Source organism: Vitis vinifera, chromosome 9 (genome assembly GCF_030704535.1).
Source record: "Vitis vinifera cultivar Pinot Noir 40024 chromosome 9, ASM3070453v1".
NCBI classification, from domain to species: domain Eukaryota; kingdom Viridiplantae; phylum Streptophyta; class Magnoliopsida; order Vitales; family Vitaceae; genus Vitis; species Vitis vinifera.
In genome coordinates, this window is record NC_081813.1 from 13,690,262 (window position 1) to 13,715,319 (window position 25,058).

The following is a 25,058-nucleotide window of genomic DNA, read 5'->3' on the forward strand; positions in this document are numbered from 1 at the left end:
AAAGCCCTTGGCTTGAACATGGAAATTGACAAACTTAGGTGCCTGATAAGAAAGCATACAAAGGGACAGAGCCAACTCTGCTGAATTTTATACAAAGTTGGGCTAAAGGCTGATCAAATAATGAATACAACACAGAAGCACTTTCCACAATGAAGAAATTGAGGTTAGGATTTTGTTGACACAATAAAATCATTGGTCTGTTTGACAGCTACTATCAAGTTTTACCAAGGCCATATCATTCTGTTGGCTATCTATGAGTCAACCATTGTTGGATGGCATGGGCAGGGACATGCAAGCACCTGTTTGCTGCTTTTTTTTAATTATCAAAGTGCAAACCAACAACTTCTACAAAATCATTTCCATTTCTATTAGCATTGAAACTTAAAAAGGCTCGCTTTGTTGTCCTCCCTTAAGAACCTTTACTCACTATGTTGCACTTGTAGGTTCTTCCACTTGCTTGAAAGCAAATTAGCCCCAAAAGACAGCGGGAACTTCTGTACCAAAGCCTGTGTGTGATGCCCTTGAGATAGATACAGTGTGTTCTACCATTGTTGGTTGGATCACTTGATGAAGAAGCAGCAAGGTCTTTTCTTCAAAATATGCATTTGGCAGGTTCTTTATTAATTCTCTGCTTTTGCTTTCATTATAACTTCTTGCAAATTTATCTGAGAAATTATGCTCTTTTCTTACTGGCTATGTACTTAACTTATGGACAGTCTAATGACACAGCTCCCGCTTCAGATACTTCCTTTTTACACTCTTTTCTGGCTGGGGCAGGATGTCTTCAGGTGCAGTTGGTTGCTGTCTTTCCAAAACACTGATTGCAACCACAGAAGATAAGATAAACTGAAGTTGAACTGGTTGTTGAGCAAACTCCATTCTGTTCCATTCTCATATCTTTAAAAATATTGTGCAGAAAAGCTGCCTCTGTTTGCTCTTCAAGATGATACTCTGTTGTTGAGATACAAAGGGAGCCTGCAAGTGTGCACAAAGTCGTTGAACTAGCCATCTAATGTAGGAAGTTTTTAATTGATCTCACTGATAGGAGTAAGTTTGTTCTTTTCATCTGATTTTCTGAAGTTTGAATTCTCTAAACATTGGTAGTCATATGGGCTTGCAGCTAATGAAAGCTTGAGCACAGCCTAACCCAAATTGGGCATTGTTATAGTCACATTATTATGTATTAGCTTGTATTGTGCATGGGAAATAAAAACTGCCTAGTTGATTTGCTCACCTTTTGGGATGATGCTTTACAACCTGTCTGTCTAGTTTGGTTCCTAAACCAGAAATCATATTGGTTGGGTTTGGATTTATTCAATGATTGCATTGGAAATTGTCATCCCTATGTGGGATTTATGTCACAAACTGTTTGTTTGGTATCTATGACCGTAGCGAAGGTGCTGATCCAGATTAGTATGTTGATTGGTTTGAGCTTAATGTAATGGGAGTTGCTTTAGGGAAATGACGCGTAAGTGATATTAGAATACTTCTTCAGAGTTTAAGCAGGTCAACTCGGTTAAGTTTGGGGAGCTTATCACTAGTCAGAGACTTGACAATGAAGAGAAACTTGGTCATCTCCTATACAAACTGATCAGGAGCTAGAGTCGTTTTCTTGATGAATCCATGGTAGGATGAAACCAATCGGTATAATGGCATTGAAATGCATGGAGTGCAAGCCGAGTCCTTTTGATTCTTGCCCATGGGGTCGTCGCACGGGTTGTGTTGCTACATTGGAACTCTAGGCCCGTGACATTTAGCTCCCTTTGATCACCAAAAAATTCCTCTCTCTCTCTCTCTATTTATCTATATATATATATATATATATATATATATATATATAGATAAGGGTCATATTAATTATTTAAATGTGTTTGTATGTGTAATTTTTTGGTCGCTAGATGCAAAAGCCAAATATTAGAGGAAATGAGACCATGCACCCCCAACAATCCAGGGGCCTTCTCCCCTAGGTTTTCCATGAATCATGATATAGTCCAAACCACTATATTCAAATTAAATAAAAACTTAACTTTAATTAAGCTTTTAAAACTTAACTATAATATAGTTCAAATTATCATTATAATTGATAATTTAACCTTAGTTAGATTCTTTTTTTTTGTAAATCAAACTCAACTCCAATAGTGAACACCATTAATAGAACAAAGAAGGATAAAACAATCCAAAAAAAAATCATTTCTCAATAAAATTAGGAAGAAAATAACACAAAAATTATGTGTCAAGGAATATCTATTTGGAGACGTAATCCAATGGAATTCAACAATCATCATATAAGATAGCCAAAAAAAATCAAAAAAAAAAAAAGTCATTATAAAAATGGTTAAAATATATCATACTCTTCAACTACGTAGTCTAAAGGCGAAGCGACGAGAGAGATGCACATGTGTCCTGTGCTCATGTCGGCCGCTTCTTGAATAATGAATATGCAAACACGGAATGGAATCGTTGTACTAAAGGCTGAAAGTGACATGTGAATCTGTGATTGACATATGTTTGATACCACGTGGCGTCCATTTCAATACAAGATAAGCAAGACAAATTAAACTATCTGATCAGAGCCGTGAAGCGTAAGGTTGCCTTCTTGAGGATACATACGCCGGCGTTTTTCTTTCTGATCATAAGTGGGAATTGATTTTATAAATGAAATTGCTTTCCTGCTATGGTTTAGCAATTAAATGCTATATATAAATTACAAATTTATGACAGGAATTTCTTTTTTTCTTTTTTTTTGGGGATTTTTTGGTAGGTTAATTAATGCCCGGTTGCATATATTTTCTGTTTTTTATGTTTAAAACAAAAAATATCTCTATGAAAGAATAATATCTTATTAAAAAAAAGTATAAATTTACTTCATAGTTTTAAAAGTGACTTTAAAAATTTTAAATTTAAGATAATAAATTTTTTTGACACATCAAGCCCATTTATTCATGTTTTCTAAAGCTATTTTTTTTTTCAACTTAAAAATGGTTTTTAAAAACAAGTTTAAAAAAACATGTTTAAATAGGTTTATGTTTTCCTTTTGTTTTTAAAAACCGGTAAAAAAAATTCTTACTTATTCTTTAAATATTGTTTTTTATTTCACTTTGTTTTTAAAAATTATTTTTAGAAAACAACAACCAAATAGTGTTACAAATTTTAAAAAAAGTTTTCTGTTTTTAAAAATAAAAAACCATTTTTAAATCACACGATCAAATAAACTCTAAATTTTTTTAAATAGTTTTTAAGAGTTTTTATGTTTTATATAAAATTTACTATTATTTTTTATCTTCATTAGAATTTAAATTTTTTTAAGTTCACTATGGATATATGGGTTAAAAAAAAAAAAGAATATAAATAAATAGATAAAATTCTATTAAAAAAAATTAAAAAATAACTAAGTTGGTTAAAAACATGATGGTAATAATTATCTATTCAATTTGAAATTTTTATCTTTCACCCATAGGGTCGGTTATAAATAAGTTACTTCAATAATCTTTTTCTTTTGAACTTCTCTATACCTTTCCTATTTTTTTCCATCAAATTCTTCTTGGTGTCTGAAAAAGATTTCAAGACACAAAGATATGTAATTCTTAAGAAATGATATTAATATTATAATATTTGTAGAAAATATTAAATAATTTTTTATTAAAAAAAATTGACTTTTTATGGGAAATTATATTTTCTCCATTATCTTTAAATAAAAATTCTTTAATATAGTTAAACGATGCAAAAGTTGTTGAAGTGACTCTTGGAATCTCTACATTTTACATGTTAGTAACAAATGCATGATATTTTGATGATAATTGTCATAAGAAACAAAATTAGAGATTGGATGTTGGGTAGATGATCTCCCGTCTTTTCTTAGAGGAATAGGCATATCAAGATCATTAGGGACATCATAAACTTTATTTTCTTGAATTGAGTTACCTGGACTTTTGTATCTTGGTTTGGATTCTTGGTTTTGCTTTGGAACAATATGATTCTCTAATTCTTCTTGAGGCCTTTTCCTCCATGAATAAACACATAACTCGGCGATATCCACATGTTATGTAGAAGAAGAGGTAGGAATAGTTGGCTTAGATTGAGTGGTTGAAAGGATGAGTTATTTAGGAGCAATTTTAGGAATTTCAAAAAGGATAGGCTAAGGTATATTAGGTATAAGTTGGTTAACTAAAGCACTAGGTTCAATTCTAGGAACTTCTTGAAACCAAAAATCATAGTTTTGTATGTTCCCCCCCTGAATGTTATTTTTTGTGGAAAACGCCTGATTTTCAAAAAATGTGACATCTTAGATGACATAGAATTTTTTGGTAGTAGGGGAATAGCACTTGTACCCTTTTTGAGTGGTGGAATATCCAACGAAAAGACATTTGTTGGCTCTAGGGTCAAGTTTGCTCCTATTGTGTTGATGGATATGGACAAATGCATCTGAAAATTTTTGGTGGCAAAGTGGATATTATTCGAGTATTAGGATAGACTTAGAGGGGTTTCTAGAGAGGTGTTTGAAATTAAAGAGTTTTGGAACACAGTTTGTTAATAAGGTAGTGGAAGTAAGGATTGTTTCGCCCAAAAGTGTTTGGGAACATTCATGGTGAATGGATCTAGCAACTTCTAAAAGGTGTTTATTTTTTCTCTCAAATACTCCATTTTATTCAGGAGTATCGACACATGCACTTTGATGTACACTCCCCTAACTCCTAAGATAATTTCCTAAGTTTGTGTTAAAGAACTCTCAATCATTGTCATACCAGAATACCTTAACTTTTGCCTAAAACTGGTTTTGGATCATGGTATGGAATTTCTAAAATATAGGACTAACTTCAATTTTTCTTTCATAAAGTACAACTAGGTTGTTCTAGTGTAATCATCAACAAAGGATACAAACCATCTAACTCCTGTACTTTTATTGACTCTAGGGGGCCCCTAGATATCACTATGTATGAGAGCAAAAGGAAAAGATACTTTTTACCCTTGAATAGGAAAATTGGTTCTTGCATGTTTCGACAATTGGCAAATCTCACATTGAAGAAACTTGTCATTGGTATTATTAAATAAATCAAGAAATAGTTTTTTCAAATACAAACAATTTGGATGTCTAAGTCTATAATGTCACAACATAATTGCACTATCATTATTGAAACATGAAAAGAATTAGGAAGAGAAGCGCTACATGCAACTTGAGTTTGTTTTTTAGGATTATTAGGATCCTCGAGACGATAAAGTCCAACACATTCCCTAGCATTGCCAATCATCCTCCCTGATTCCAAGTCCTGAAATTCACAATGTGTTGGATAAAAATTAGTAACACAATTCAAGTCATGCATAAGCTTACTTATTGATAACAAGCTTTGGAATCAACAAGACAAAGTTGGGTGTTAAATCTTCAGCTATGACTATTGATCGTATTCCAACCACCTTAGACATAGAACCATCAGCAATACAAATTGTAGAATTTTTAGAACACGAGTTGAATCTTCAGTAATGACTATTGATCGTATTCAACCACCTTAGACATAGAACCATCAGCAATACAAATTATAGAAGTTTTAGAACATGGGTTTTATGTGTGGAATAAATCAATATTACCCATCATATGATCGGAGGCTCTAGAGTCAATTATCCAACGGTTATTTTTCTCTTTTTAGGAGTTCAAGACCATTGAAAATTTACCTTTATGAGCTACAAACGATACTCTTATTGGAGTTGATTAGGAAGAGGTTGCTTGAGTGATCAATTTTTGAATGATCCCCACTTGTTCCTTGCTAAAAAAAGTGGAGCTATCAAATGTTTATTGTTCCTTTTTTTCCCCCGAGTTAGCTAATAGACCTTGACTTTCTGTGAGGTTTCCAATCCATTGGTTTGCCATATATTTTCCAACAACGGTCCTCTGTATGCCCAAGTTTATGGCAATGATTACACCAACGCCTATCATTCTTCTTTTGCTTGTTTGCATAAGTGGATTGATTTGAAACATGAGCAGCAAGAGCAAAACTCTCATTGGATGTTGAGGAAGACGTTTTTGTCGAGATGAGAATCAATTATGATTTTTCCACTAATTTTCATTAACCGACATAGAGTACATATACACATAGGAATAACAAGATCATTCCTAGATACAAGAGGAAGTCCTAGTCTTAAGGAAGACTCAACTACTCTGCTATATACAAAGAAATATTTGAATTTGAATAAAGATCGGATAACAGATCTTTGTTACATGATGATATGCCCCCTCAAGATAGGCCACGTGGAAAGAGGCCAATCTTGACTCGTAATTTCTGGAATTGAGAATGAGGCAGAGGTTTGGTTAGAAGATCAGCAAGCTGGTCTGCAGATGAAACATGAGCCACGCGAAGAGCACCAGATTGAACTTGATCATAGAGGAAGTGATAATCAACTGCCATATGCTTCATTCAAGAATGGAAGACCGGATTTGAACTTAACCGTGTTGCACCGACATTGTCACAGTAGACAACTGGGTGGCTAACCAAATTGATGTAAAGTTCAAAGAGCAAAGAGCAAACCCAGTAGAGTTCAGCAGCAGTAGCAGCAACTGAGCGATATTCTGCCTCAGTAGAAGAACGAGCCACAGTTTTCTACTTCTTAGAGCTCCAAGAAATGAGATTGTTGCCTAGGTAAACAAGGTAAGCACCAATTGAAGAGTAGTCATCCTTGTTACCTGCCTAATCAACATCGGAGAAGGCATGAATCGAGTCGGAGAAAACATGAAGGGATAGCGGTGAGGTGCGATGAAGAAGAAGGCCATCATTTACGGTGCCACTGAGGTAACGCAAAATTCGTTTAACTAGAGTCCAATGTTCATCTGTTGGTTGATGCATAAACTGAGACATTTTGGTAACAACAAATGAAATGTCCGGACGAGTGAGAGACAAGTATTGAAGGCTGCCCACTACAGTTCTGTATTCCGTGGGGTCAGAGAGAGGTGATCCAGATGATAACTTGATGGAGGACGAGCTGGTTGGTAAAGGTGTATGAACTGGTTTGGTAGCTTGCATATTAGTTTTAGTGAGCAGATCCTTTATATGTCTCCTTTGTGAAAGTAGGAGGTCATGACGATGCAACTTCTACACCAAGAAAATATGATAGAGGGCCCAGATCTTTGAGAGAAAAACGCTAAGCTAGACACTCAACAACTTGGGATACAAGATCGTTACTATCCCCAATGATTATAATGTCGTCAACGTATACCAGTAGATAGAGGAGGTTGGTTCCAGCATGTAGAATAAACAGAGAAGTGTCAGAATGAGAGTTCTTGAACCCAGAATCTACAAGAAATTGGCACAATTCATGATACCAGGCCCAAGGAGCCTGTTTGAGACCATAAATGGCTTTGTGAAGCTTGCATACGGGTGGGTTTATTAGCGTCAATGAAGCCAAGAAGTTGTACCATATATACTGTTTCTGATAGAGTACCTTGGAGGAAAGCATTGTTTACATCTAATTGGCAAAGGGACCAGCCATTGCTTACGGCAATACTGAGCAGAAGTCTCACAATAGTTGGCTTGATTACTGGACTGAATGTTTCAAGATAGTCCACACCTGGTCTTTGATGAAAGCCTTTGGCTACAAGGCGAGCTTTAAACCTGTCAATAGAACTGTCAAAGTTTCTTTTAATGCAAAACACCTACTTACAGCCTACAAGGTTGGTGATGCCAATTGGAGAAACAAGTTCCCAAGTCCCATTGCGAACAAGGGCATCATACTCTTCGAACATAGCTTTGCGCCAGTTTGAGTCTTTGAGGGCCTAAGCTACAGATGTGGGTTCAAAACTGGGGGAAGAGGCTAGGTGTGTGTGGAGATTGAGTTTTTGGATAGGTTTGGTGATATGGTTTTTGGCGCGGGTAGTCATGGAATGGCGAGGAGCTGGTGTAGAGACTTGTTGTGAGGCAAGTTCTGGTTGCGATGTAGGTCCTGGTTGATGGGGTGGTGGAAACGTGTTTGAGATGTGATCTACAGTAGAGGCCAAGTCTAAAGCTTGTACTTCTGGAGTGTAAAAAGGTGGTTGTGCTGGAGGAGGAATGAGAATGTGATAACTAGTGGAATCCAATCAGAAAATGTAGTGGTGGTAAGACGTGGTTGCTGAATGTTGAGTGTGGTGTAAGGAAATATGGATTCAACAAATTGGACATGACGAGAGACATATGTTTTAGAGGTGGTTGGTTCAAAACAGAGATAGGCACTTTGGGACAAAGAGTAACCAAGAAAGACATAGGGTGTGGACTTGGGGGCTAGTTTGTGGAATGAATAAGGACGAAGCCATGGATAGTGGAAGACATAATGGGAAAGGTCCAAACATCAGAAAAAATATTTTGAAGAGAGTGTGTAGACACAAGTGATGAAGTAGAAAAATGTTATTTGTGACCTTTATTACAGAGGCATGCAGTACATGAGAAATCTTTTGGCATAGAGGAGGATGATTCTAAACAAGAATTAAAGAGAATATACTGTAAGATTGGAAGAGTTGGATGTCCTAAACGATGATGCCAGTTGATGGATGTTGTTTTGGCTGTAGAGAATGTTAGAATCGGGTTTTTGGGAGTCGTTCATTCATGCACTTCATCCTTAGTACTGCCTTGGAATAGAATTGCCCTTGAGCGAAGATCCTTCACAAAAAAAGAAGATGGTAAGAATTCAACTGATGCATTGTTAATGATGCAAAACTGAGAAATAGAAATTAAGTTTTTTTTCATGGTTGGGACACAAAGAACATCAGATAAAGTGAAAGTTGATTGTGGAGATGAGAGAGTAGTGGAGCCCGTGTGTGTGATGGAGAGACCTGTACCATCCCCGATCATAACATCATCTATTCCATTGTAAGGTGAGTGAAGGGACAGATTGTTTAGATCAGCTGTGCCATGATGAGAGGCGCCACTGTCGAGTAACCAGGTCGGGTTTGGTGATGTGTTGTTAGCAGCAAAGTTAACTCGTGGCTGCCAAGGAGCAGTTGAGTTGTTGGAGGATGAGGGTGCAGTGGTAGAGGATTGAATGGGAAGCACTTGAAATGAGGGACATCTCTTGGTTGTATGTCCTTGGATGCCACAGATCTAACAGAAGCCTTGATAAGGTCTAGATGGAAGACAGTTGCTACGATTTTGGAAGCGTTGATCTGAGTTCATTGGTGGACGACCATTATTGGGTGTTGGTGGACGCCAATTCTGGTTGCCAGCAGGTGCATGTGAGGGAGAGGGGGTATGCCAATTATTTGGTTTGTTTAGGCGCCATTGGTGGTTTGTTTTGTTTGTTGGATTGGCAGTAATTGGAAGTGAAGTTTCTGAACTTGTGATTGCAGGTGCAAAGGCTTCAAAGGAGAGTAGCTTCTCGTGGAGCTCATCAAATGTGATGAAAGTGTCACGAGCTTGTACCGCACGGACTAGTTCCTTGTAGTCGTCGCCTAGGCCATCGAGGATCTTGTTGGTAAGGTCTTCAGGATCCAATGGTGCACCTAGGATGGCTAGTTCATCAGCACAAGCTTTGACAGAATGAAAATACTCGATTACAGTTTGGTTGCCTTTTGTTGGATTCTTAAGTTTGGTTTTGACTTGTTTGATGCAACCATGTGAGGGTTTGGCATAGGTATTGGCAAGGATGGTCCATGCTTCTTTGGCAGTCTTGGCTTGGGCAATGAAGGGAATGATAGTAGGGGAAAGAGAGCCAATTAAGGCATTTAGCAGCAGTTGATCTTGACGAATCCAGAGTTTGTGAAAAGGATTGGTTATGGCAGTGTTGTTTGCTATGATGGTGGTGGGAGGACATGGTTTGGATCCATTGATATACTCAATGAGGTCATATCCAATGAATAAAGTTTCAAATTGCAGTTTCCAGGATAGGTAATTTATGGAGGTGACTTTGAGTGGTGCTTGAGCCGATATGTTGATGGTGATAAGAGGAATTTCAGTGTTTGGAGGACTAGCAATAGAGGTAATGTTGGTGGAGTGTGGTGTTGTCATTGTGGTGTTTGATAGCAAGAGAGTAAGAGGGAAACAATAGAGGAAAGAAGAGAAGAAAAAAAAATTAATGGGGAGGAATCGATATGGGCTCTGATACCATGTCGAGATGAGAATCAATTATGATTTTTCCACTGATTTTCATTAACCGAAATAGAGTACATATACATAGAGGAATAACAAGATCACTCCTAGATACAAGAGGAAGTCCTAGTCTTAAGGAAGACTTAACTACTCTGCTATATACAAAGAAATATTTGAATTTGAATAAAGATCGGATAACAGATCTTTGTTACATGCTGATAGTTTTTTCCCAACATTACTTTCTTCCCTTCTTACCTCGAAACATGTCTCTCAGATGGAAGGAAGAGGTTTTGTTCTAAAGATTGTCCATTAACTTCATCCAAATTTTCATTCAATATGAATAAGAACTTAAAGACTCTCATTTTTAGCAATTTTCTTATATTTTCGGCAACAATTCGAACAGTCGAGTTCATTCTCATTAAACAAGTCTAGGTGTTGCCAACACCTATTAAGTGCATTGAAATATTGTGTGACTGTGAGTTCTCCCTATTTCAGATCATTAAGGATTCTTTTTACCTCAAATAACTCGGATGTATTCTCTTTGTCCAAGTAGGTCTCCTTTGCAACATCCGAGACTTTCTTAGTTGTCTCATAAAACATGAAGTCTTCACTGATTTCATTAGTCATGGAGTTTATAAGACAAGACATGACCATGCTATTTTCTAATTTCCATGTCTTAAACTTCATATCTTCAAGTGGAGGCACAATGATCGCTTCGATGAGGTACTCACTTTTTCATTTTCCACACACAAACATCACTACTAACTTTGACCACTAGAGATGATTCTGGTTATTGAGTTTGTGTCCAGTGATAGGAAGAATAATAATCACTAAACCACCATGATTATTGGACTATACAATTTCCTGACTAAAGGTTACCTCAAAAGAGGATTCTTGCCTATTCGTCACCATGTTGTATTTCACCATTTGAATTTTTAGAGAAAAATGGCAATGAAGGTTGAGGAAGGGTTATAAGGTAGTGTTGGAATAGAAAATCTAATCGTCAATGAAAAAGTTACAGCAATGCAGGCCACAACAAGAAATGCTTTGCTTTTGGATTAAAAAAAAAAAGCAGATTTTTTTTCTTCAAATAATAGATTTTTGTAGGTTCTTAAACAACCAATGATGAAAGCTGGAGAAAAAAAAATTGAAACCCTAAGAAGCCAAATTTGGTTCTAATACCATCAAGAATGATAGAAAGGAAAACTTTATTTTTCTTATTTTTATTATAAAAAATGATAATACATAAATAGGAAAGATGGCAACAACCTGCCATAGAGAATTCCTTAATTCTAAGACCATAAAGCTATCCCTAAAACTAAGGGATATACACATAAAAATGAAATACAAAAATCAGATTTGGAATGAATCCATATCTCTTTATTTAAAAGGAGATAAATAGGTCAACGAATCCTTATTTAATAAGAATTTTATTCTCTGAATTCCTACAATGACTATATTGAACATGGGATGTGGCATGTAAACAAACTTTATATTAGTTTTATGTATTATTTTAGACTTCTAGACTATAATAGATGATTATATAATAAATTTTTTGCTAGGATAGAGTCCTTAAAAATATGACATGATGTGACAAATCGGGATTTATTATTTAACAATATTTTAATTTTACTTTTATCTATCTTTACTCCATGCATTATACCTTATAAACATTCTAGTCTACATTTTTTGTATTGTACATAACTTGGGTGCATTAGGAGTTACATAGAAGATCCAAGTCATGGGTCTCTTACAAGTTGATGATTTGTTTATAACCAATTTGAGGACTTAGGCAATCCATTTAAGGTTATAATGCACTACCTCCTAGTTGGAGGAATGATTGGTATTGGAAATCGGGATGACCTTTTAGGTGATCCTAAGGACATGTGATCAAGAAATCTGTGGTTGTAGTAATTCTTTATGTCAAGTTTAACATAAACTTTTGTGAGCCAGAATATATTAGTTGATCACAAGGATGGTAAAAATAATCTTGAGAGATTGATAGTTTTCACATTGTTAGCTTATAAACACTAGTTCATGGGGAGACTGTATATGGTGGATAATAGTTATTAAAATGCAATTGAGTCTTTATAGTACAATATTAAATTAACTTTAGAATTGGATTCTGAGGGAGCTAGTATTGTCCTATAGGTCTCAATAGTTCCACTCGAGCTCATATACCTTGACAACACGATTTGTAAAAGTTGGATCAGTTCTTATTTCATGCAAAGTTGCACAAAAGTTAGTGAATGACACTTTTGAATTGAGCTAATTGATTCATTAGAGTCTTGTTAGGTTAATCAATTAATTAAGACCTTATTTGGGTTAAATTAAGTGATTCATGCCCAAAATAGAATTATATGCACCATTGTGTATAATAACATTAGTCATATTCACCGTTGTTAATTCTTTTCTAACTAAAATAGTTTATAATCACAAGTAGAAATAGGTAATCCATTTGATTGATTGCAAATTTGCAATGTCACAACATTTATAGTGTGGTTTAACTTATTCAAAGCGATGGTTTAGCTCACAATGTACACATTGATCCTTGGTACGTTGAGCATGGATTACTAACTAAATAGTTTCACTAATAAATGAATATCATAAAGTGTAAAACTTGACTAGTTTTTTTAAAAGTGAGTGCTCTAAAACTTGAAAGGATTAATGAGTTTAGGTCTTTACTCTTTGATTTACTTATATGTACAATTCTAAGATTAGAGTATGTTGGATCCATGGTGTGGGAAACTCCCCTCCACGTGTCCCTTTTCCAACTCGAACACCTTGACCGGCTAGCATAAGTACGCAACCCGTCTAGATCATTTCATCTGGATCATGATCAGTTCCGTCTTACACTAGGCATAAGAAGGTCATTTTCCCCTACAAGATCAGACGGCAAGTCGGACCCCCCAAACAGATAGGGTTATCCAATCAAGTCTTCAAGACCCACAGGTATGCGTGATCATTCACGCCTGACATGTGAACGGTCGATTAGATCTCTTCTAGCCCTCAAGTCCATGTCAATTAATTGTTGCACATAGCTTCAGGCCATCAACGTGCTGAGGGGATAGGCAATTGCACAATCCAAACTCATGGCATGTCAGCTGATGACACCTGCTAGCCACCCAAAACTATGATGATTGCCCAGCCGCCTACAAGACAATCATCATTACAAAGAAAGTCAAAGTGTCTAATTAGCATTACAGTAGCACTCTCTTCAACACTATAAAAACCCTCCAAAAAAGCACAAACAAGGTACGCACGCTCATATGCCTATCCACTTTCTCCCACTAAGTAGCTTAAGCTATTCTTGCTGGACTTAAGCTTCGGAGAGGTGTACCTGGACCACCCGTCTGGAAAAAATTTTTGTGCAAGAAAAGAATCCATCCAACTTTATTATTGCTTGGTAAACTCTTTGAGAAACACAAAGAAAGGAGGAAGGTTGTCTGATTTTCTTATAATTGGACAAACCTAACTCCAGTTGACCTAGAATCAACACATGGTGTATTAAGTTTCTCAATTCATTGATTCAAAAAAAGAGTACATAGAGAAAATATGCTTTTGGTTGGCTGTGTGATTACAAGAAAATCTAGACTTAGTAGTTTCATCCAAATAAAATATTTTGCAAAATCTTTTTCTAGTATGCTTATATTATAGGTTTTTATTAATTTTTTTAATTTTTTATATTACTCATTTTACAAAATGAACAAAAACTTTAATTAAAAAAATTAATTTGTAATTAGGAAAAAAAAAAAGGAATTAAAAGAAATGCATAGAACATATGGTAAAATAATATTAATTTATGTATTATTAAATAATATACAAATTATTTTAATATATTAAAAATATAATATAATATTTTTTTATTTCTAAATTTTTAATATTTTAATCATTAATATTAGTAGCAAATGAATGAAAAATTACTTACTAAATTATAAATGGTAAAAAGGATTCAATACATTTCTTATGTACAGATAGGTGGTATGTTAGATTGAATCATATTTCAGATCAATATATATTGATTGATTGTCTCCATTATGTTGTTGCTAGCAAATACCGTTATTTTTTGTTTTAGATCTTCCAAATCCATAGGAAATCCGAACCTACTTTTTTTTTTTTTATCCTTTGATACAAAGATTCATTCTTTTCACAAAAATTAGGAGGTAGAACCGATAAAGATTTCTTATTTTAAATAAAATTAGTCAATGATAAATGCTCTTACTAAACTGAAATTAAATAATAAATAAAATTAGTCAATAATAAATGCTCTTACTAATTAGTATTATTATAATGAATGGTTTCTCAAAGTTAAATTAAACAATAACTATAGATAATGTTTATTTTTTTTGTTGAATAGAAAAAGTTAAAATATTTACTTTTTTTCATTCAACTTAAAATAACTCATTGATATCAACCCATAAAAGTAAATTGAAATGATTGATAACAAGTTCATTTTAATTATATTAATTGATATCAACACGTTATTTTAAAAAAACAAACACACTTCAAATTCAAGTTTGATTGAAATTACTACTTAGACATGGCCAAATACTCTTGCAAAGAGACACTCAAAATACGAATTCTTGACATCTAGAGTAAGACCCAGTCCAAGAATCCTTCTTTGCATCATCTTAAAAAATAAAACAACAGCCCTGATCGGACTGTTCAACAATCATCATAATGTAATTTAGCCAAAATCCAAAGATGTTCTTCAACAATCATCATATAATATAAGATAGTCAAAAGTCAAAAAATGGTTAAAATACATCATACTTTAATTTCAACACTATAGTTTAAAGGCAATGAGAGAGCGGTAGATGTATTCGGTGCCCATGTCGGCATGCTGAATGTACGAACACGGAATCGTTATCCTGAAGGCTGAAAGTGATGTCATTGAGATATGTTTGATACTATGTATGGCCATTTCAACACAAGATAAGCATGACAAATTAAACTATCTTATCAGAGCCTTGGAGCCCAAGGTTGAATCCTTAAGGATACATGCACCGGCGTTTTCCTTTCTAATATCATAATTGGGAATTGATTTTCACTGCTAAGGTTTAGCAATTAAATGCTATATAAATTATAAATTATAAATTCATGACAGGATTTTTTTTTTTTTGCTTTATTTTTTGTTTTTTATTTTTAAACAAAAATTTTCTCTATGAAAGAATAATATCTTATAAAAAAAAGTATAAACTTATTTTATATTTTTTAAAAATTTTAAACTTAAAGTTAATAAAAAAATTTTGACATCAAGACCCATTTGATCATACTTTCTTAAACTTGTATTTAAAAACTATTTTTATTCTTTAATTTAAAAATAGTTTTTAAAAACAAGTTTTAAAAAACATGATCAAATGAACTCATGTTTCCTTTTATTTTAAAAATTTTGTAAAAACAATTCATACTTATTCTTTAAATATTATTCTATATTTCATTTTGTTTTTAAAAACAAAAAAAAAAACTATTTTTAAATCACAAGTTCAATATAGGCTCTAAATTTTTAAAAATAATTTTTAAGAGTTTTTATGTTTCATATAAAATTTATTATTATTTCTTAGAATTTAAATATTTTTAAGTTCACTATCCATATATGGGCTAAATTAAAAAGAAGATAAATAACAAGATAAAATTTTATAAAATTTAAAATTTGTTTTTTAATTAAATTGGTTAAAAACACGATGGTAATACTTATCCATTCAATTTAAAATTTTTATAGTTCACCGATAAGATCGGTCATAAATAATAGGAACATTGGTGAATTCAATAATTTTTTCTCTATATGATTCCTTTTGTTTCGATAAGATTCTTCTTGGTGTCAGCGAATGTTTCAAGCTACAAAGATCTGTAATTTAAAAAAAAAAAAATATTGATATTATAAAATGTGTAGAAAATAAGAAATAATTTAAAAAAAAATTGACTAAAATTTGTAGAAAATATGAAGTAATTTTTTTAAAATAAAATAAAAAATTGACTTTTTATGGAAAGTAATATTTTCTCCACTATCTTATTTTAAAAAAAAATTCTTTAATAAAGTAGTTAAACAAAGCAAAAGTTGTTGTTGAAGTGATTGGTCCAAAATAATAGAAGGTAGAGACTAGAAGGGCATGAGAGGACATGATTGAAGAGGCAAAGCAAGTGGGAGAGAAACCAAGGTGGTAATCTGAATTTGGCCGGTAGAGACTAGAAGGGCATATGAGAGGACATGGTTGAAGAGGCAAAGCAAGTGGGAGAGAAAACAAGGTGGTAATCTGAAATGTGGTTTTAAGTTGGCCGGGAGACACTGGGCCACAGAGCCCTACTGCTTTGTATTAGAAGGTACACAATAAATGCAATGCAGCAGTGTTGGTTGCAGAGTGGACCACTCCTCCACTGCCCCACTCCCTCTCACTTTTCCCCGACATACACTGCAAGCCATATGAGCCATGCCCTTGCGCCCGCTCTCACCACCACAAAAAATATCTCACTTCTTGTTTCTAATTCTAAAATTCCACTGGCCCCCTTCTTCCTCACTTCCTCATCTGTTACCAACAATACTAAAATTACCTTGTGAAAATGTTAGCATGTAATTGGTAATAACTATGAAAATATCTTTTACTTTTTTTTTTTTTAAGAAAATGAAGTAAAGAACAAATTTAGTGCATGTTTGTTGATTGTTTTAAAAAATAATATAAAAAAATATTTAATAATAAAAAATAGAAAGTAATTTTTTTATTTTTTAAAATGTTTTTAGATAATATTTTTATTTAATGTTTTAAATATGATAATAAAAAATGTGAAAAAAAAAAATAAAAGATTTTATATTATGTAGAAATATATAATACTTTTATAGACAGTAAACTAAAAAAAGGGGTCTTTAATATTTGAATTATCCAATTAAATTTCTTAAAAATAATTAAGAATTATTTTGAAAAAATGTTTTTCCATGATATTCTAAAGGGAACTTGGTCAAGGCTTGAATTCGGAAATGTGGTGACTGATAGTTCAGTAATTTAGTGAGAAGCTGCGTGGGACGGTGGGAGGCACAACCCAATCGGTGAGGAAGGAGGGGTGACCGGGTGAGTCTCCGTGGGCGGGCGAGAGACTTCCATGGACTGAACACATCATCATAACAGACAAAACATGTAACATGTGCACACGTTTTGGTCTTAGAAAGGTGGGCTATGTGCGATGAACACACACATGGGTGCCGCTCACGTGGTCTCCACGTGCTACGCATCAATCACTTGACGACCCCGTGACGACTGACTACTGCCGACTGGGATTGGCAGTCATCAGGCACTGCCCCCAATCAGTCCCCTTCTCTGTTGCTGACCGTCTGATGGACATGTGTCTGGTCCTAAGATTCTCTTCTGTGGCCCCGACCATCAAAGTCTGTTAAATATAAAGCGCCACGTTAATATGACCGCGCGGTACATCTTTGATTTTGATGTCTGACTTTTCTTCTTTGTTGCCTTGTTCGCTTTGGCTTCCTCCCTCTTTCTCACCGCCTTCCGTGTTCCAGTCGTAAACTCCCACCACCCCACTCATATTTAATCTTATTATTTCTTTATATTTTTTATTTTTCGTTTTCGTGAAATTAAAGATATTAGATTTACAAAAATGAGTAAAATACTTTTATCATAACTGATTTGCCTAAGGATATCATATGTTTGGTCCGGAAAATTTGAGGGGAATTACAAGAAAAAAATAGAGAGAAAAAAAGTAATAAAAATATTAAAAATAAGTTAGAAGGTAATAAATTATTTTTATATGATTTATTAAACTCGTTAAATTGATTTCCCTCTATTATGCAAATGTTAAGATTATGTTTAGTTTATGAAAAATTTAAGGGAAAGTATAAAAAAAAAGAAAATAAAATAAAAAAAATAGATTTAAAATTAAAAATTTATTTTTATATGTCCTTTTAGACTCATTTAACTTATTTTTTTTTGTTATATTAAGATTAAATAATTTATATTTATTTAAATTTTTAATTAATTTTAATTTTGATTTTCTTTTATATTTTTTATGGTGAAATAAAATATGAAAAAAATTATTTTTTTAACATTTTTTTTAAGTACTTTGCCAAAATCATATATAAAATAAAAGTTAAATATATAAATTTCTAATTAATTTTAATTTTATTTTATTTTTATTGTTTTTGTATTTTTCATTATAAAACAAAAAAAAATCATTTTCCTTATAATTTTGGGAATCAAATATAGTAAATAAAGCAATATTTTTTATGTTAGTTGACTCACTTGATCAAATTTTTTTCTTTTTTATTTTTTCTACCAAGTTTAACATATACGCCGATATAACAATTAAATATTTGATTAATTTCCTATAATAAAATGGAAATTTGATATTGTTAATTAAATATTACGTTTAATTTCTATATTTATATTTATGAAATTATTATTCTGTATTTTAATTTAGGTATGATTTATTATAAAGTAAATATGAATCCATATTTGTAAATTATAATTAGAATAACTAATTAACTATTGTGGGACATTGAACAATTATTTATGCGCTGGAAATTGCCTTGCCACAACTCCACCGAGGTTGCCACTGCTGAGGGCCCAACACCGATTATATATACATTGGAGACAGCCGAGCCTGGTCTAAACACAAGCAAGAGACACCCCAGAATCACACTATCCCAATCAAGCTTCCTCTTCCAGGGAATGCAGAAATATGGAGAGATCTTCTCTCTCAAACTCTGAGTTGTCGGTGAAGGGGAACAAGTCCATCGGCGACCGGACTTGCCATAGGAAACACGTTGAAGACGGGTAGTGCACCAGACCAGAATCGGAACCAGAGCTAGTAGAAGCAAAAGTTTCCGATGGCTAAGATTAGCCAAGACAAGTTAGACTACTCAAGCCTGCTCCATGGCAAATACGAGCTAGGCCGCCTGCTTGGCCATGGCACCTTTGCAAAGGTGTACCATGCCAGGAACTTAAGAAATGGGGAGAGTGTAGCCATGAAAGTGGTTGCGAAAGACAAGGTGATAAAGGTGGGGATGATGGAGCAAATGAAGCGTGAGATATCGGTGATGAAGAAGGTGAGCCACCCCAACATCGTCCAGCTCCATGAAGTCATGGCAAGCAAGTCCAAGATATACCTGGCCATGGAATATGTTCGTGGGGGTGAGCTCTTTTCCAAGATTGCCAAAGGCAGACTGCGGGAGGATGCAGCCAGGTCCTATTTCCAACAATTGATTTCAGCCGTGGAGTTCTGCCACAGCCGCGGGGTTTTTCACCGGGACTTGAAGCCTGAGAACCTCCTCCTGGATGAACAGGGGAACCTCAAGGTCACTGATTTTGGGCTGTGCGCGCTGTCGGATCACTTGAAGCAGGATGGTTTGCTGCACACCGCCTGTGGGACTCCGGCCTATGTTGCGCCGGAGGTGATTGCGAAGAGGGGCTACGATGGCGCAAAGGCAGATATATGGTCTTGTGGGGTGATACTGTTCGTGCTTATGGCTGGATTTTTGCCCTTCCAGGATGACAACCTTATTGCTATGTACAAAAAGATCTACAGAGGGGACTTCAAGTGTCCGCCTTGGTTCTCACCTGAAGCGCGCAGAGTTGTTTGTAGGCTGCTTGATCCAAACCCCAATACCAGAATCACCATTTCCAAGCTCAAGGAAACATCCTGGTTTAAGAAAACAAAGCCTAAAAATGTGCAGACTACTGCTAGTGGTGTTGCCGTCGAAGAGGAAATGGAAGTGAAAGAGAAGGTGCCTGAGGCTCTTAACGCCTTTCACATAATCTCGTTATCGGAGGGGTTCGATCTGTCGCCTCTGTTTGAGGAGAAGAAGAAGGAGGAGGAAGAGGAGATGAGGTTTGCGACGTTAAAAAAGTCGATGAGCGACGTGGTATTGAAGCTAGAGGAGCTGACCAAGCCTGGGATGTTTCCGATGACTCCAGCTCTCGGAGGAGACAGTGTGGATCAGTACAATCAGAGTTGCGGCAAGGAGTTGAGACCAGCAGTGGAGGGCATAGGCTGGACAGCAACCCAAAATTCGGCAGTTGCTTGAAGCCTTGAAGACATGTACAACCCCCGAGAGAATTGGCAGCCAATTTTGGATGAAAATTGCTTTGATTGTTGCTAGTTATTGGTGTGCAATTAATTTAGATCAATAAAAATAATTGATTTATCACTTAAATGAGATTCTCCATTGATTTTGGTTATACTTGCTGTGATTCTTGGAATCAATGTCAAGCTAATTGAGTTTGATTTCATTCTGAGAATGGTGGTAAAAGCCACCCAATTTGACGGGATTGAAAAGGTTGAGCTTTTAGGGAGTCAAACCCAGTCGGGACTAGTTTGGATCTGTTGGGAACTGAAATAGAATATGCTCAATTCAGGTGAATCTGTGCAGTGAGTCTCTCCCCACTTCATTCGATTCCATATTTGGGCTTTGCTGTTACAGTTCTAATTTACCCATTTTTCTCAAAAATTCGAACGAACCATGAAAATTAGCACAAGCAAATCGAAGTCTAAAATACATGAAACGACAATATTGAAATCATTGTATATACAATGGATGTACATGGGATATGAATAGTGGCTTAATTATACATGTCGAGAGAAAAGTAATCATGAAAAATTTATCTGATTGGGAGACTGCCCTTTCCCTGTCTCTAGAGTGCTTTTCTTCTTCATCTCCTTCGTCTCCTCTTCAATCGGAAGAGAGCACTCCAACTTCTATACGTTATTCCGTCCGCGTCTTTGAAGAAGAAACGGTAAGATCCTTACAGCCCCTCATATCATAGAAAGGAGAAAGAGTTAGTTTAGTGTGGTTAAGCTGGGACACCAAGAATGGCTTAGTCTTTTGTTTTATCAGCAGTGAATGTGGAGTAGAAGACAAGGAACACATCTAGCATCATCTTGTGACCAACTAACAACTGGATCTATGAATTTCTTCTATATCATTATATTCCTATCGACTAATTTCTTGTTGAATGATGGAACATAAGATATTTAGAGTAATTTAGCGTATGTTTGGTACAATAAATTTTTGTTTTAGAAAAAATATAAAAAGCTTTTTTTTATTTTCTGTTTTCAATAACAAGAAATATATTGTTTTCAAATAATATTTTTTAGTTATTTTTTTTATTTTCACTTATTTTTTTGAACGGTTTTAAGAAATAATTATATAGGTAGAATGATTAAAAATAAAATATTAAATATAAAAATTATTTTAAAAAATATTAAAAACATTTTAGATTTCCAAACAAACTTTTGGCATACAAAAATTAGAGAACAGTTTTTCAAAAACTATTCTAAAAACCTATTTTTCAAAATTATTTTTTAAAATAGTTACCAAACAAACCGTTAATGTCTTAGAATTAATAGACTAAAAATGATGAAAAGATATAAATTTGTAAATCTAACCCCAGTTCTATCATAAATTTCGTTCAAAATTTTGATCATTCATATATGTATGTTTTAAAGAAAATGTTATTTATCCAAACAAACCATGAAGACATTTTTATCTAAAATGAATGTTTTATAAGATGGAAGAAAAAAATACCCTTTGGCTATGTTTGATTCTTGAAAAAAATTGAGGAAAAATGTAAGAGAAAGAAAACATAAAAGAAAAATAGAAGGAAAGAAAAAATGAAAAAAAATAAAAAATAAATTAAAAGTCGATAAATTATTTGTATTTGGTACTTAAAACTAATTTTATTTATTTTAACTCGTCGATATAAAAATTAAATAATTTAAATATATATAAATTTTTAAATAGTTTTAATTATATTTGATTTTCTTTAATAATTTTTATAAGATAATCAAACATGAAAAAATAATTTTGTTGGGCTCCCTCGAATGTAAGGAAGTGGTCCCTATATGCTTGGGGACTGAGTTGGTTGCATTGGAAAAGACAAAAAGGGACCAAAAAAATAAAAATGCATCTCACTACCCATTCATCAACGAGTCGATCCCACTTCATCTGTGGTTCAATTGAGTTGAAATTTGGAGGAAAGGTTTGAAACTCAAGTAGCTACAATCTAAATGGTGGACATCAGATTTTGAACTTGGGAACTGATGTTACTGCCTATGAACAATAACGACATTTTTGGTATACTTTTTCTAATTTTCTTTGTTTTTTTTGTCTAGAGAGATTGTATAATCCAAAGCTATGTGTTCTTGATGTATTTGGCTGCCTCTAGATATTATTCTAGAAAAGATAGGTGTAACCCATTATTGTTGATAGTAGAAGTTTGAACCAGACTAGGCCCCATGGTTTTTTTCTTCGCATTTGGGGTTTTTCACGTAAAAAAAATTATGGTGTTTGATTTATTTTTCTATTGCATGAGTTTATTTATTTATTACTACTAATTGATATTGCCTATTTAGTTTTACACAAAGAAAAGGTAGAAAATTTTTTGTGTTTGTTAGAATATTGTGAATTCACCCTAACACGTTTATATATTTTTTTCTTTTTTTCTTTAGTATTTTCCGGGAACAAACACAACCTTTATCTTAATACCTAAACTAGTCTCCCAACGATTTGGTGAATTAGCCTGCTCCGGATTTTGCAACTTCCTTGAGTTAAAACATGTACAACCCCCCAAGAGAATTGGCAGCCAATTTTGGATGAAAATTGCTTTGATTGTTGCTAGTTATTGGTGTGCAATTAATTTAGAACAATAAAAACATTTGATTTATCACTCTACAATCACTCAATGAGATTCTCCATTGATTTTGGTTATAGTTGCTGTGATTCTTGGAATCATGTCTTGGAATTGAACCAAAGCTGCCCTTTTTTCATTTCAAAGTTAGAATGATGGTTCCAAAGTTGGCCAATTGAGTTTGATTTCATGCTGAGAATTGTGGTAAAAGCCACCCAATTTGACGGGATTGAAAAGGTTGAGCTTTTAGGGAGTCAAAACCCAGTCGGGACAAGTTTGGATCAAGTTGGGAACTGATTTAGAATATGCTCATTTCAATTCAATTTGTGCAGTGAGTCTCTCCCTGCTTAATTTATACATATTGAGAGGAAAGTAAAATCTTGTGAAGTATCAAGAAATATTTATCTGAGAGTAATTTTAAATTTTAAGTTTTGTTTTATTACACTTTTTCTTTATGTTGTTATTATTGACCAACGGCAGGGTGGTGGACCAATTTTTGTGGCTCCATGGAGCCTGACCTTCCCTGTCTCTAGAGTGGTCACATTTTGAAGGATGTGGAGTAGAACACAAGGAAAACATCTTACTTCTTGTGACCAACTGGATGTATGAATTTCTTCCATTTGGTTGCAGAACCCATATGAGTCTATTTCTACCAACTAATTCCTTGTTGAATGATGGATAACAAGGTATCTATCTTAATACCTAAACTAGTCTCCCAACAATTGGGTACATTAGCCTTCTCAATTGGTTACATAAATTTGTACATGGGGTCGAACCATATTGCGGATTTGGCAACTCTAAATTTGGACATGGGATCGAACCATATTGCGGATTTGGCAACTCTAAATTTGGACATGGGGTCTAACCATACTGTGGATTTGGCAACTCTAAATTCTAATAGCGACCCTAATATTTCCTCCAGCTTCTAAGTCACAATTCCTTCAATATGTGGATGAGTAATGTTAGGCTGTGAGGAGCACTTGGTTTGGTAGGTATTTGATTCAGTGGTAGATAAGATGGGATTTGTTATTACCTCTATCTTTTACCAATGGGATCTAAGTTGATAAATGTTAAGAGATAATGGGTTAGGGGTTTGTTATGTCTTGGGATTGATAAGTTGTTGCCTCGATATCCATTGTTATAGAGACTCAAAAGGAGTGGAACGAGGAGGAGTGGGAATGAACGTCTTATTTCTTTTATTTCTCAATCCATGTTTGGAAAAATTTATGAAGGTAAAATAAAATAGAAAATTATTGGGGTATAAATCAAATCTTGCTTATAAGTAGAATTGTAATTCGTAATAAATAGGTAGTATTTTGATTTACTCATTTTATAAGCATAAAATTACTATTTTACCTTAGGAATTTAATATATATATATATATATATATATATATATATATATATATATATATATATATATATATATATAATTTAAATATGATGATAAATATATATATATTTTTTTTATAAAATATAATTTTATAAATTTTTAGGCATGACAAATTGAGAATTTTGAAAGAAAAATAATCAACAAGGAAATGAGTTCAAACCCAATAAAAATAAATAAAAATTAATATGATTTCATGAATCAGATATTTTTAATAGAATACAAATAAGAAGATAATTAAACCATCATTTTCATAACACTCTTTAAAGCTCAAATATGTTGAGATATTCACATTTTCAACTAAAACAATATTTATGTCAATAATAATTATACATCAAATCAAAATCAAATTATTTTCAAAAAAAAATTTTTAATTATTATGGCTATAAAAAAAATGAAATAATTTCTTTTACAATAGTTCTATTAATTTCTATTATCTTGAACAAAAAAATACTAAAATTCTTAAAAAATTTCAATCTTGAAAAACTTAGTCATCATGACATAACATAAGTAAAAAAAAAAAATTATTACTATGGACTATTATCTAAAATTATAAATTTGGCATTCCTAACATTACTTTATGTAAGTAACGAGTCATCCCAAAATTAGTCCAGAAATAGTAGTTTGACCAATTAATCAAGAGCAAAAGTTGGGATCAAATTCCAAGACCACATGACAACAAAATTGGGGTTGTTGATGGGCGGCATGGGCCCCCTTAAGATTAAATTATATCTAGAAGGTGCAGTGGCAAGGTACCTACAAACCTTGTAACCCAGGGCTATCCTCAAGTTGGGGATGCAACTTGATCCCATTTAGGTAACTTGTTTTCACTTCTTATTGATTTTGTAAATTTTTTAATTGAATAAAACAAACTAAAATATTTAGTTTTTACTAAATACTAATTTTTTTTAATACTTAATACAAATAAAATATTAAAAATAAATAAATAAATATTTAACTATTTAATTTTAAGTTCTATTTAAAATTTAATAAATAA

General features: G+C 33.6%; 1 protein-coding gene across 1 annotated transcript; it reads left to right on the forward strand.

Moving 5' to 3' along the window:
- The first annotated feature begins 18,585 nt into the window (after positions 1-18,585).
- Positions 18,586-20,224, forward strand: CIPK02 (CBL-interacting protein kinase 02). Its single transcript, NM_001281245.2, has one exon. The coding sequence runs from the start codon at positions 18,874-18,876 to the stop codon at positions 20,068-20,070; it is 1,197 nt and encodes a 398-aa protein (NP_001268174.2). The 5' UTR covers positions 18,586-18,873; the 3' UTR covers positions 20,071-20,224.
- Positions 20,225-25,058: the final 4,834 nt, after the last annotated feature.